This window comes from Astyanax mexicanus, chromosome 4, assembly GCF_023375975.1.
Source record: "Astyanax mexicanus isolate ESR-SI-001 chromosome 4, AstMex3_surface, whole genome shotgun sequence".
In the NCBI taxonomy this organism is placed as follows: Eukaryota; Metazoa; Chordata; class Actinopteri; order Characiformes; family Acestrorhamphidae; genus Astyanax; species Astyanax mexicanus.
In genome coordinates this window covers 56,998,775-57,012,208 of record NC_064411.1, presented here as the reverse complement: position 1 = coordinate 57,012,208, position 13,434 = coordinate 56,998,775, and the positions used below count along the sequence as shown (strand labels likewise).

General features: G+C 36.0%; 1 protein-coding gene across 1 annotated transcript; it reads right to left on the bottom strand.

Moving 5' to 3' along the window:
• Nucleotides 1–5,797: 5,797 nt before the first annotated feature.
• On the bottom strand, nucleotides 5,798–13,030 carry glula (glutamate-ammonia ligase (glutamine synthase) a). The gene is made up of 7 exons (XM_049478922.1): nucleotides 12,909–13,030; nucleotides 11,050–11,234; nucleotides 10,134–10,295; nucleotides 9,082–9,228; nucleotides 8,409–8,536; nucleotides 8,120–8,319; nucleotides 5,798–7,157 (listed from the first exon to the last, which is right to left on the bottom strand). The coding sequence occupies exons 2-7, from the start codon at nucleotides 11,213–11,215 to the stop codon at nucleotides 6,845–6,847; spliced, it is 1,116 nt and encodes a 371-aa protein (XP_049334879.1). The 5' UTR covers nucleotides 11,216–11,234; nucleotides 12,909–13,030; the 3' UTR covers nucleotides 5,798–6,844.
• Between the last annotated feature and the right edge of the window lie 404 nt (nucleotides 13,031–13,434).

Below are 13,434 nucleotides of genomic sequence, written 5' to 3'. Positions count from 1 at the left end.
TGCCCCAGGGTGGATTTTTACTTTCTGGACCTGGACTAACTACCTCTGTGTGTAAGTAACTATAGGTTTATATAGGATCTCCGGTGGATTTTGCAGAGGTGGGTTTTTTACAGAAACTCTAAGACTAGGACAGTGGCAAAGACTTAGTGTAAAATGTCTTTATTTTAAAACGCTTCTAACTGTTGTTTGTCGAAATCCTATTGTTTCTCCGTGTTCACTTGTCCACTCCTCCACCAGACTAAAGCAGTGTTATACAGAATGAAAAAACAATGTAATGAGACCTTTAAGTACAAACAACCTGAACATTTTAGTACTTTCACTCAAGTGTGGAGCTTAAAGAACACTTCAACTTCTGCTCATCACTTTTTTTCAAGTATTTTAAAAAATTCTTGTACTTTAACTTCAACTCGAGTCTGGGTCTCCAGTACCGTCTGTTACATGTCTGCAAACAGCTGATTCAGGGTTGTTGGCTCTGGCAGTTCTGGCTGGTTTCTGATTGGTCGCAGGGTTATAAACACACTGCAGGCCTGTGTGTGCACGAGTCTGCTGTTTTTTGAAGTGTGCGATTTCACCATAACAGAACATTTCCTCACAGCTGATCTTCTTCCAGACACTGCCTGGCGACAGCTTCTGAATTTACGATTGGTCGGCCGGTTTTTCGGCAGCCAATTGGAGAGCCTGCCGTGAGTTTCAGCAGCGAGGCCATGGGAATGTAGGTGAAAGGTCCCAACAAACTTGTTAACCCAGCCCCCGGTGCACAGGTCTGCTCTGGCGGGGTAAATATTTTTGTCCTGTTTCACGTTCCCTGAAAGTGTTCCCAAGAAGAACGGGAAACAAAAACAGCGCAATTATGGAACGCCTCCGCCAAACGCAAACGACAAGATAAATGAAAAGCTGGCTCAGGTCTTGTTTACGTGCATCACCAGCTGAATTCAGGCAGAATAAAAGCCCAGACTCAGCATGGAGATACGGTTGAGGCGTCTCCACCCGGCCGTGTCCTGTTTTGGCCTCTGGTGTGGTCAGGAAATCCAGGTTTCTTTGTTTTTTGTTGGGTTTTGTTGGTTTTTGTTGGGTTTATCCACCATTTGTTGATTAGATTTGACCTCACGTGACACACTGGCCATGCTGTCTGGATTTGTTCTGCTGTTCTGGTTGAAACAAATGAAGCAGTGTGCTCCTAATGACCAGCGTCAGGGATTTGTACTCAGGTCAGCTGGAGCTTTAATTGGACACTGTTAACCCTTTCTAATAAAGTACATTATAAATAAAGCTATCCTAAAAGAAACATCTCCTGCAGTCTGCTGCTCTGAGGCACTGTGTTTCCAATGTATGATTTATTTCATTACGTACAATTCAGTATTTCTTAATATTCCCCAAATATCACAGATACAACTGACAGTTTTCTTTCAGTACCACTACTCTAGACATTGTTCCAATTTTCCATCAGGTCCTCCAATTATGTTTTAATGGCTTTAAAGACCAAAAATTAAAGACTAAGAAGCAACAAACCAAAGTGGCTCTTCTCTGGAAAAGCCCTGATGAGGGCCAGTTTCATCATAATGTCATACCATTGATGGTCTTTGCAACCGTACCTGGGGATACTTTCTAAGGTCTTTTTATTTTTTCATCCTACACTGTAAATGAACAGTGATCCAGACTATGCAGGAACACATAAAGTGTTAAACATACCAAAATACTCAAACCAAAATGCTGTTAACTGAGGCTGGTAATTTTCTACTCTTCTATCTTTTCCTGGGGTGGCCCTGATGAGTGCCAGTTTTATCATTCTAACGTTTTTGGTGGTCTGTGCGGTGACTGCACTTAAGAAAACTTTTAAAGTTCTTGAAATTCTTCTGAAAGAATTCAGATTCAGGATTCGTTTTTCAGGGGGAGTTCTACTCTTTAGTGATAAAACTCCTGCATCCGGACTGCACTTGAAAAAACAGGAGGACCAATGAGTTTTTAGGCTTTTTTCTCGGTCACATGACATCGTTCATCGTTCAGTAGCTCCTCCATTTCCACTCGCTGTTGTGTTTTTTTAACGTGGATCTCAGTGAAAACTGTTGTTGAGCGCCCAAAGTGTAATTACGGTGTGCGGCAGTGGACAAATAGCTATTTTATTAAATGAGGAGACTCAGAGATGTGCGTCTGGACGGGACTAAAAGAGGACGTCTGAGATAAAAAACATGTGCATGATCGTTCTGGACTGGAATAAAATCATAGAGGATAAAAAAAACCCATAAAAGACAAAATTACCCCAAAACCCCCTCAGAATCTAATCCCATCAGGATAGAGCTTCAAAGTATTTTTTCTTTACTTGGTTTTCACTAATTGTTTTCACCTGCTCCTCCTAGTATAAATACCCCCCTGTTTCAGTCCCATGTTGCCCGGTATTGAATCTATTTCCATATCTCTTCTACTTTGCATTTTATTTGCTTTTGTCTTTTTGTAATCAACCCTTTTTTATATATTTGACCACTAGCTCTTTGACTTGTACACTTTTACTTAAAGAGTAAAAAGCTTGAGTTGATACTTCAACTTCTACAGAAGTATTTTAAACACTAGTATCTACAATATACTTCTGCCTGATGAGTGTAATGAAGGTACTTTTGATACTTTTTCACACCTTTGCCTAGTTTTAAGCTGTTATCTGTAAATCAGGACAGCAGATAACAGGGTTAAGGGGTTGATGGTTGTGCTGTTTTCATCCAGGTCATTAGAAATTCCTCCATCTGCAGCTCTGAAGCACAGCTCCAGGTCCTGGATTGATCCTGATGACCAGTTATCTATCAGGTGACTCTCCTCAGCTCTGACCTTTTCTCTGTTATCAGAGCAGGAGATCCCGTGAAGACCGCGTGCTGAACGGCCGCTTTACAACACCGTACTGTAGAGATAAACATACTCTGATTACCATAAAACTAAAGGAGCATCACTTTAACTAGCATTTTTCATTTTTTTCTATTTAACTTTATAATTTCTTATTAAAAATACAATTAAAATAAAATAAAAAATAGTATGTTTTAATTGCCGACTGTCTGAACACAAAATATTTTAGTATTTAAATAGCTTTATCTGCTCACCTTCATTATCTTTATTATTATACCATAGTTAGCTCCGACCCTGCAATGTGATTGGGTGAGAGGCATTCTATGAGTGCCGTTATCAGCCGGTAATGCACTGAAGCACCGAAGCTCTCCATGCACGTATTACTCCGCCACGTACAGTACAGGTAACCTAGCAATGATGCAGCAGCGCTTAAAAACGCTATGAACAAACAGCAACGGAATGAAAGTATTTTAACTGGTGGAGTGTTTATAACCAAAAAACAAAATCTTTCAATAAACAGTGATAATGAAACTCTGATATAATAATCGCAATAATACACATTCGAGGTACGTGCTATAACCTGTAATATAGCTGATCTACGACCGCAGTACAGCAGTGCCAATATTACACGTTATAGCACGAACTTCGAGTGTATTATTGCTTAAACAAACGTCCATTCCTGCATTTCAATGCTTTTAAACTAATTATCAATTTCTAACCAATTAGCCTGCACCTTTTTTAGTTGACTAATATTTATTTCTTTAGATTTGTATTTTATTAATCTACTTATTTATTATTTGTAATTTTTCTACAATATATATTTTTACAGTATACATATACATACAATATACATAATATACAATATACAGTTTTGTTTCAGATATTTTTACAATATCCAATTTTGTTTTAAGTTTTTTTTTTTCATAATATACATTTTTTTTTTATTTACAAAATTAGGTTTTTGCCTTTTTTACAATATAAATTTAATTTTTCTCCACAATATGCCTTTTTTAGTTTTTTTCTACAATATTTATTTTTTGTAAGTTTTTTTTACAATATACACTTTTTTACAATATCCAATTTTTTCAGTTGTTTTTTCCCCCAAAACTTTTTTTTTTTTTTTTTTTTTTTACATTTTTTACAATGTACAATTTTTAATTTTTATTTTTCCCTACAATATGCATATAGATTTTTGGTACTACTTTTTTTAACCTATTTTTAATCAGATTGTGCTGGGGAGGCAATTTCTAACTATTTAATAATAATTTAGCATTAGCGCTGTTAGCATGTCTTTACTCTGGTCTTGGACTAAACTTCTGTTTACTACAGTTCTCAGTACACTGATTTATTACAGTAATGGTAACAGTAGTGTATCTGAGAGCAGCGTGATCGACGTGTGATTTGATTAACACTGGAATATTAAACTTGATAAGCAGCGCCGTTAATCAGCCGTTATCAGTTATTGATTTATTACAGCAGTTCTCCAGATTCTCAGAGCAGCTGATCAGATTGTGTGTGAAATAAATGATGAAACTGGTGTTAATCAGTGTGATGATAATTGGAGCCTTTAGCAGGGTGACCTTTCACCTTATTATTTATAAGTAGTTTTGAGCTGTTAAACAATAGCAATGATTAAGTCAGAGGGTGGGAGGGGCTTAAGTACCTTTAAGAATATGCAAGTACATTATATGCTAATATTTTATAACTATCAGTACATTAATTTACTCATTTTTGGATACCAATTGATAACCACATACATATATAACCTATATCACCAAATTATCTCCTGTTATTATTAGAGATAGTGTATACTACCAATGAAAATCAAAAGCACCACAAACCCCTTTACCATTTTTTTAATACTTTTTCTGTACAAAATAGATTTTTTGGTAGCATTTTTTCTGTTTATTTTTATTACAACATCCAGTTTTGTTCAGTTGTTCTTTGCAATATACATTTTTTTTTTTACAATATATGGATTTGTTTTTAGTTTTTCTACAGTATATTTTTGTATATTTAAAGTATACATTTTTATATTTTTTTTACCCTTTTTCTACAATGTTTTGCCTTTTTTTTTTTAATGTATGCCGTTTTTTACATCCAGTTTTGTTTTCAATTATTCTTTGCAATTTTTTTTTACAATATACAGTTTAGTTTTTCTAAAATTAGTTTTATACAATAGATTTTAACATACAATTTAATTTTTTTAATGTATGATTTTTTTTGCTTTACAATATACACTTTTTTTAAATACATATTTTACCATAATTAGTTTTAGTTGTTTTTATTTGTTCAATTTACAATTAGTTTTTTTGGTTTAGTTATTTTTCTTTAAAAGCACGGGCATTTAACTTCCAACCTTTGTAACTTTAGGTTCACTGCATTTTACACAATTTTGTTTTATTCACTGAACCTGAAAAGCATAAATGTCAAGAACAAACTGTTGTTTTAGTTTTTTTTGGAATATTTGGAACAATAATTGCTTTAATGTGCGATTAGTATTTTAAATAAATTGTTCTAATACCTTGTTTTTAGTTTACATCTCTTATGACCCATATATTTACAGTCAAGAGATTCACAAAACCTACAAGTTTCATGACCTGAACCATCAGGAATACCCCCCTGTCCAGCCCAATTAATGTAAATTAATGCAATACAGAGTATTTTACTATATGTCCTTGGTTTGTAGTCCAATTACTTTATTTAATTACTTACTAACGCAGTTACTTTTTTCAGTAGCGAGTAACCAAAGTAGTTAATCAGGGGCGATTAACACAAAAGTAACAAAATAGTTACTTTTACTGGTAACTAGTTACTTTTATAGTGGAGTAACTCAGTTACTTTTTTGGAGAAGTAACTAGTAACTAACTAATTACTTTTTCAAACACTGTTTTACTGCAGGTCTGATCTAATCTGTATTAAACTTCATTTAAAGAGAGATTAAGAAAGAAAGACACACGAAAAGAGAGAATTTGTGGTAAAAATAATGTTTAAAATGTCTCAATAAAAAACACCAGGTTCAGCAACTTCAGGATTTTACCAAAACAGATGCCAGAACAGCACGGCAGACACGATGCAGCGACGTATTCAAGAGGCGTGGCTCTCTCCTTTTTTGTTTTAAAAAAAGAAAAACGAACATCGAAAGGCGAACATCAGAGCGACGTGGTGAAGAGGGTCCGCGTGAGCGTGTACCGTACGAAAACGTGAACCAGCGAGAAAACAGAAGTGGAGTCAACCATTCAGTTCCTAGATTTTAGATTCATTAGTAACAAAAAATACAACATTATTACACAGCTGGAACATTAAAACGTGAACCGACAGACACGAGTCGAGAAACTGGCTACAGGAAAAAAAGAAAAGAAAAGTAAAAATAAAATAATTACATGTTGCCCAGCCATAGCAGCTCTAGTCCATAATAATAACTCCTGTATAGATTTATACATATATAGTGTCCGTGTCTCGTCAATGTGTAGTTTTTCCTTAATTTCAACCACTTATTAAATATATAAATCCTCAACAAGGGCATTAATTCATTCATATATATAATCTATAACAGCGTGAGTTAAAGCTTCCACTCGTCTGCAGAGCGAAAGAAACGAAAATTACATAAAACAGAAAGAAAACGAGAGATATAACGATAAAAGCTAAGTCGCTAAGTGACAAATGAAAGACAGGAGGGTCAGATATGCCCCGCAACATCACGTCCCCAGTTAACATCAAAAAAACACTTTAAAACCTAAAACTGTTGTTAAGTTGACCAGCCAACTTTTTTTCATTTTTTTTTTTTTACATAAAAAAAAAAAAGCTACATCATATTTTTTTTTAATGCATGGTTAGAGCTATAGTGAGGAGAATGTAAAACGATACAGTACTAATTCAGCTTTTACAGCCGCTTAAAGGAAAATAAAATAAAATAAAATAAGAGGGAGGGGTTTCAGTCCAGAGGATGAGAGGATGGATGATGTAAGGTGATGAGAGGATGGATAAAAGGATGAGATGGATGGATGAATATTTATATCTAATAGTCCGCGGGTTCGTCTCCCTCCTCGTTCAGCAGGCAGGTGCGTATGAGCGCCTGGGTAACGGCGTACGGGTCGCAGTTGGCGGACGGACGCCGGTCCTCGAAGTATCCCTTCTTCTCCTGGCCGACGGCGCGAGGGATGCGGATGCTGGCGCCGCGGTTGGCCACGCCGGCGGAGAACTCGTGGATGTTGGAGGTCTCGTGGTGGCCGGTCAGGCGCCGGGCGTTATCCAGGCCTCCTTTAGGGTCGTACGCCCGGATGTGGTAGCTGTGCCTCTTCCCCAGTCGCTCGATAGACTCCTCGATGTATCTAAAAGAAAGAGGAAAAATGTAGTTTAGTACTAGAATTAAAAATAAAATTTGTTTTAAATTAGGAAAAAAGACAAAGTGACTTAGTTTACTACATAATTTGAACCGAACAAACTGTCCCTTACACTGTGCCGAAATTTCTTGATTGACGGACCAATAGAAATTCGTTAAAATGACCCGAAATAAACTCTTTACATTGACTTCCATTCAAAGTTAAGAAAAGTTCTCTCCTGCTGTTTTGGAGATTCATGCATTTCATTGGACAGCAAGTAAACTACAGAATAAATAGGAAATGGAAAAGCCTGCAAATACATATATTAAATGCAAATAAGAAATAAATGAAACTTATATAAAAAGAAAAAAAAAAAAAAAAAAAAAGTTGTTTTCAATAGAAGAAAATGTACAATACATAAAATAATGTTTAATTATTAATAAAAATGTAACATTGTACATTGGTAAATTTCTTGTACGCAATAATGAAATGTAATATTTAATTCCTTAAAAACTGTCAAAATAGGTTTATTTGGTGGTATTCAATATTGCAAAGGTTTGCAAAATTGAACTATTAAAAATGCAAATCTTAATTTGTAAAAAATAAAGTTAGGTTACATATGCTTCGTAAAAAAGGCTTCTAAAAAAGTTTGCAAAATAAAATATTTTAATTTTGAATTTTTGTTTTAAGGTTTAATATATATTTTAAAACAGGAAGATTTCATTTTTAAATTTTATTTAAAATTCTTAATTTTAAAATAACAAATTGGAATACCCATATAATGCTCGTTTTGCCCCATTATTTCTAAATTGATTACATGCTTATTTCTGTTCATAACAAATCCTTAGTAAACACTCAGTGCACTACACCACTGTAAAAGTTATTTAATCACTAAAAAATCAATAGGAGCACCACTACAGTACTATAAATATCACTATAAGCACCCCTGTAAGTATCAGTACAGTACTCACGTCAGGCCGCCGTCCTCCCGCATGGCCTTGGTGCTGAAGTTGGTGTGGCAGCCGGCTCCGTTCCAGTTTCCGGGGATGGGTTTGGGGTCGAAGGACACGACCACGCCGAAATCCTCACAGACCCGGTGCAGAATAAACCGCGCCACCCACAGGTGATCCCCCATCTCAATCCCCTCACACGGACCCACCTGGAACTCCCACTGCGAATCAGAACAGAATTACAGTCAGGAGTCAAAACCAGAAAACAGAGAGAGAGTCGGGAGAGAGTAAAACAGAGACAGACACTCACCTGAGCCGGCATGACCTCGGCGTTGGTGCCGCAGATCTGCACCCCGGCGTACAGACAGGCGCGGTAATGCGCCTCCACGATGTCCCGACCGTACGCCTTATCAGCCCCCACACCACAGTAATACGGTCCTGAGAACACAGCGGGACACGGGTCAGTACAGGACACTACTGCACTACACTAATCACCATGTTTAAATTAATATATTCATACACATTTTATTCATTCCAGAAATATTCAACTTTATATAGTGTAAATAAGGAGAAAAAAAAAATTACAAATCCAAGGTGTTCTATACCATGTTAACTTATTTTGATTGCTTTCTTTATTATTGCTATTATTTCTATTATTGTTATTTATTTTTATTTTTTGTACCATGTAAAAGTAATTAACCGTTTTATTGTATTAATCTTCTCTTTTTTTCATATCTTAATTTATCAATTAAACCAAGTTTATTATTTTCTTTATTTTTTATTTACTTTTATACAATAAATAAATAAATAAATAATGAGGGTTGCCCTCAATGTACTACAGAGTCAAAAAAAAAGGTTGATGTTTTAAACTTTACTAAGATTCTATTGATTACTTGAATACTGACTTTAGCAATAACAGATCATTAAATCAGCACCAGATCAGTTTACACAGATCAATACTATTGATCAATAAGGGTTCTCACCCTGAGGTCCAGGGAACCCATTGGAGGGCCAGCCGAAGGGATGCCCGTCTGTCCCCAGGATGGTGTACTCCTGCTCCATCCCGAACCAGGGGCTCTGATCCTCCACCATCTGCATGATCTTCTGACACGTCACACGGTGGTTCGTTTCTGCAACCAACGAGACAAGATAACAGGTCAGAACATCCTCGATTCTGGGTCTATAGAGCCAGATAATTCAATTCTCAAAGAAAAACCAGGAACTAGTTTAGAAAAATAATCTCCCATGCTTACAATAGACTAAATACTTGACAATTTGAGGCTGAATAAGTGAAAATCAACCAACAACTTTGGTGGTTTGAAAAATAAGGAATGCACTCAATATAAAGTAAAAGAAAAATAAGTATGATTTATCAAACTTAAAATCTAGATTAATCCATATCTCCCTCTTCTCTCCTCTTTCTGGCTTCCTCCTGGACCCCCAATTTCAAATTAAAAGCCCTCAGTAGAAATGTTCCAACATGATTTTTATAACTATATATTCTAAATGATATTTTGGCAATTGTGTTTTGAATAGCACAAATATTTTTTGGCAATTTTTTTTTTATTGACGCTTTGGTTGAAAAAAGTACAAAAAGTAATAAGTCAGCTCATAAACATCATTTTGTTGTGTTTAGCCAAATATTATAAATTTTACTACAATTTCTAAACCTTAATTAAGGATGCACTAAATATTTGGTAGCTAAAAATTGAAAAACATTTTTTTAATTACATTATATTGCGAATGTTCCATCACCTGTCCATTAATTAGCTAGTTTATTCAACCTTTTCCCTCCTCTCTTCCTGCTGTAAGCCTCATTTCAAATTAAAAGTCCTCTGCAGAGTGTAGCATTGCAACCAATGCACCACAATAAAAGTAAATAAAACATATTGCACTTTTTTTTTTATACAGCAGCATTGGACGATATCGATATTCCCATGTTTGCACTTATTCGTCCTTTCGTATATCTAGACGAAAAATAAAAGCAGCCCCGTGCTGAAACCTCGTAAGTGACGTTGAGCAGATCTATATTTACCAGCAGGTTTGCGGTTGTACTTCAGAACCTCACAGAGGACCAGTTTATTTGGGTCTTTGCGGAACGGATCCCGAAACATTGCCGACGGAATCAGATACATGTCGCTGTTGGAGCCTTCAGACTGGTACGTACTGGAACCATCAAAATTCCACTCGGGGAGATCTGAGGGGGAAAAAAAAAGTTTAATACAAATATTTAAAACAAACAAAATACCACATATTCCAATATTTTTATAGTCATACATGAGAAAGGAGTGGGGGGAGCTATTGTTAAACAGGTCTTTGATCTAAAGTAAGTAAAAATGGTTACCAACTCATTCATTAAATTCTCTTTTTCAACCCAAAAAAAAAAAAAAAAAAAAAGCTTTAAATGATTCCTCTTGTTTTAGTTTTTTAAAGCCAAATCTCAAACATCTCAAGAGGTGGAAAATATGGCAGTAAAACAAAAATATTTACCGTTAGCCTGATTTGTTTTAAGCATTTACTGTAAATTATTAAACAGTTTTAATTTACCAATTCATTTTCTTTTTTAAAGCCAAATCTCAAATGTCCTATGGTGCAACACAGGTCCTAAGAGGTGGGCAATAAAATAAGGCGATATTCCTACAGATATATTCTGAAAAATATAGATTATCTTAAAGCATATACTTCTTCCAAAATAAAAAAGCTAGTATAAAGAAAATGTCCAAAATAAACTATTTTTAATCAATATACACTGAAAAAAGGTGAATTATTTACTACGAAAAAAGTGCATCTTAACAGTAACTTAGTGTAGTGTGTATGTATTATTTGTATGTTCGTAATTTATTTATATATTTCGGTGCATTATGCTCAGACTCTTGTTTTTGCATAATGTTAATTATTTTTTAATTAATTACATGCATTACTTCATAATAAGAGCTGCACAGCAGGCTTACCTTCGATGCTCTTGGGTTCAGAGTCCAGAGTTCTGGTTTTGCACCTCAGTCCTTCCCCAGTTCCATCTATCCAGATATACATGGCCTGAACCTTCTCCCCCTGAGGAAGCTCCATGTACTGGCTCTTCACCAGCTTACTGAGCTGAGAGCTCGAGGAGGTCGCCATGCTTACAGCTGCAGCACACCTGGACCAGAGAGAGAACAGGTAACCCAACAATTAACCCATGCATTAATCACCATATGATCACTCTTCAGTGACGCGCTGATGCACCAGTGCTGCTGGGGTTTACAGCACGTGCACGGCAGGTATAAGCACCCCAAAGCTCGCGCATGCAGCCAACTAACTCCACGTGGTGCGTGGACTAACTCAACCCCACCCCCCTCGCGCGCTGCCAGGGGGGGTCCTTAGTCCTAACTTGGGCCATGCTAACTAGCTAAAGCCAATGCAACGTCTAGCCAACTTGGCTAAACATCCTATTAACAAGCCTGCAGGTAGCTTGTTGCATAAAAATCACTTTATTAAAATCAAAAGCAAAAAAAAAAAATGCATTGAATTCTAAATGCATCCCTATAAATACATGATATAAAGTCATAGCATAATCATAAATTAGACATGGTTTAGGGAGCTTGCACGCAAATATATGCATATATAAAAAAATAAAATAAATGCATGCATATAGTAGGAAACAGCATCAAGGATGTAACGAAGACTAGTAGAGAAATGCATGCAAAAAAAGTGAATGAGGCATTGAAAAACATGCAAAGTAGGTGAAATTCAGGCACAAAATTTAGATGCAAATATTGCATGCAAAAAAAGGGGCAAGAATATAAAGGCTTTTGTACAAAACATGCAAAGATGGTGATTGCTGCATTGGAAACACTAAACCATTGAAACATGCTGAAATATATAAAATTGAAGCTTAAATATTCTAATATAAACTCAAGTTAGCATGAAAGAGCTAGAATAGAATCAAGGAATTAAAAAGGGATGCAAGTGGTTATTGCTGCATTGTCAGATTCTATTGAAATCACCATTGAAATTATAGCACAAGTATATTTTAGATTAGATAAATCAGTTTGCATGCAAAAAATAACAAAGGAAGCGTTTTAGTAAACAAGACCAAAACATGCAAGTGGTGGCTGCTGCATCGTCAGTTCCTACTATAAAATATGTCTATACAATCGAGGTAAAGAAATTGTAGCATAAACATTATTTAGATACAAAGTAACCAGTTTGTGGAGGAACAAAAAAAAAAAAAAAAAAAGACTTGCACCACTAAAATCTGCTAAAAAAAATAAAGTTAGGGCAAAAAAAAAAAAAAAAAAAAAAGTTTAGGTGGAAGAGAAGCAGATATAACAAGCAAATATAGAAAGGAATAGCATTGTTTTTGCAAAAACAAGACAAAAACATGCAAGGGGCAGCTGCTGCATTGTCAGTTCCCACTATACAATATGTTAAACATGGTTCAGATAGATAGAAATGTGCTAAAAGAAAAATTCAGGCAAAACAAAGCAGTTTTTAGGCAGGAAAGAAGCAGTTTACATGCAGAAAAAAGCCCCAAAAAACCCAGACAAAAACAAGTGGTAAAAGCTTAACCTAAACTTAGCAACATAGGTTTGCATAAACATTATTCAGATAGAAAATCAGTTTGCATGCAAAAATAAAACAAATGCATGCATGTATACAAAACAAAAATGCAGTATTAACATAACTTAGCCATAAAAGAAGCAGTTTGCATGCAGAAAAAGTGCATAGGTTTTTAAAAAGAAATGCATGCAAAACAAAATACTCGATTTAAAATAATAAAAATATGCATTAAAATAAAATAAACTGAAGTCAGAGTTGTATTAAATTGTACCTGGACAGCAGAGGAAACTAGAATAATGTGGTCAGAACCGTTCAGGTCCAGATATCGGTGAGTTCTGACCCGGCGTGCAGCTCTCTCATCCTCTGAACGCTGATCTGCGGATTCGCCCGGGTTTATATGTCGAGGAACAGAAATCCTGCCGCGCTCTGATTGGTCGGGGGGAGGCACCAGTTGCTCCCAGCGCGCAGCTGATTGGCTCATGCCCCTGCGGAGTCCCCGCCCCCTCCAGCCTCTCTCAGACAGGGGCGAGTTGGAGTGATGTTGGGCTCAGAATCCGGATTCAGGAGGTTCTGAAAGTTCTGAACGCGGATTTCAGTGAATAGAAACAACAGAATGTGTTTTTAGAATGAACAGATGAATAGAAATGAATAAGGAAAGAGAACAGGGCGCATTTCTCTGCTTCTGGCAACACCCTGTGGTGGCACGGGTGTACTGCACCCTGTGGCTCTCACGCTTTGTTCCCTACTAAAGTTACTTTATTACAGTAATTCAGTTTAAAATGTGAAACTCATATATT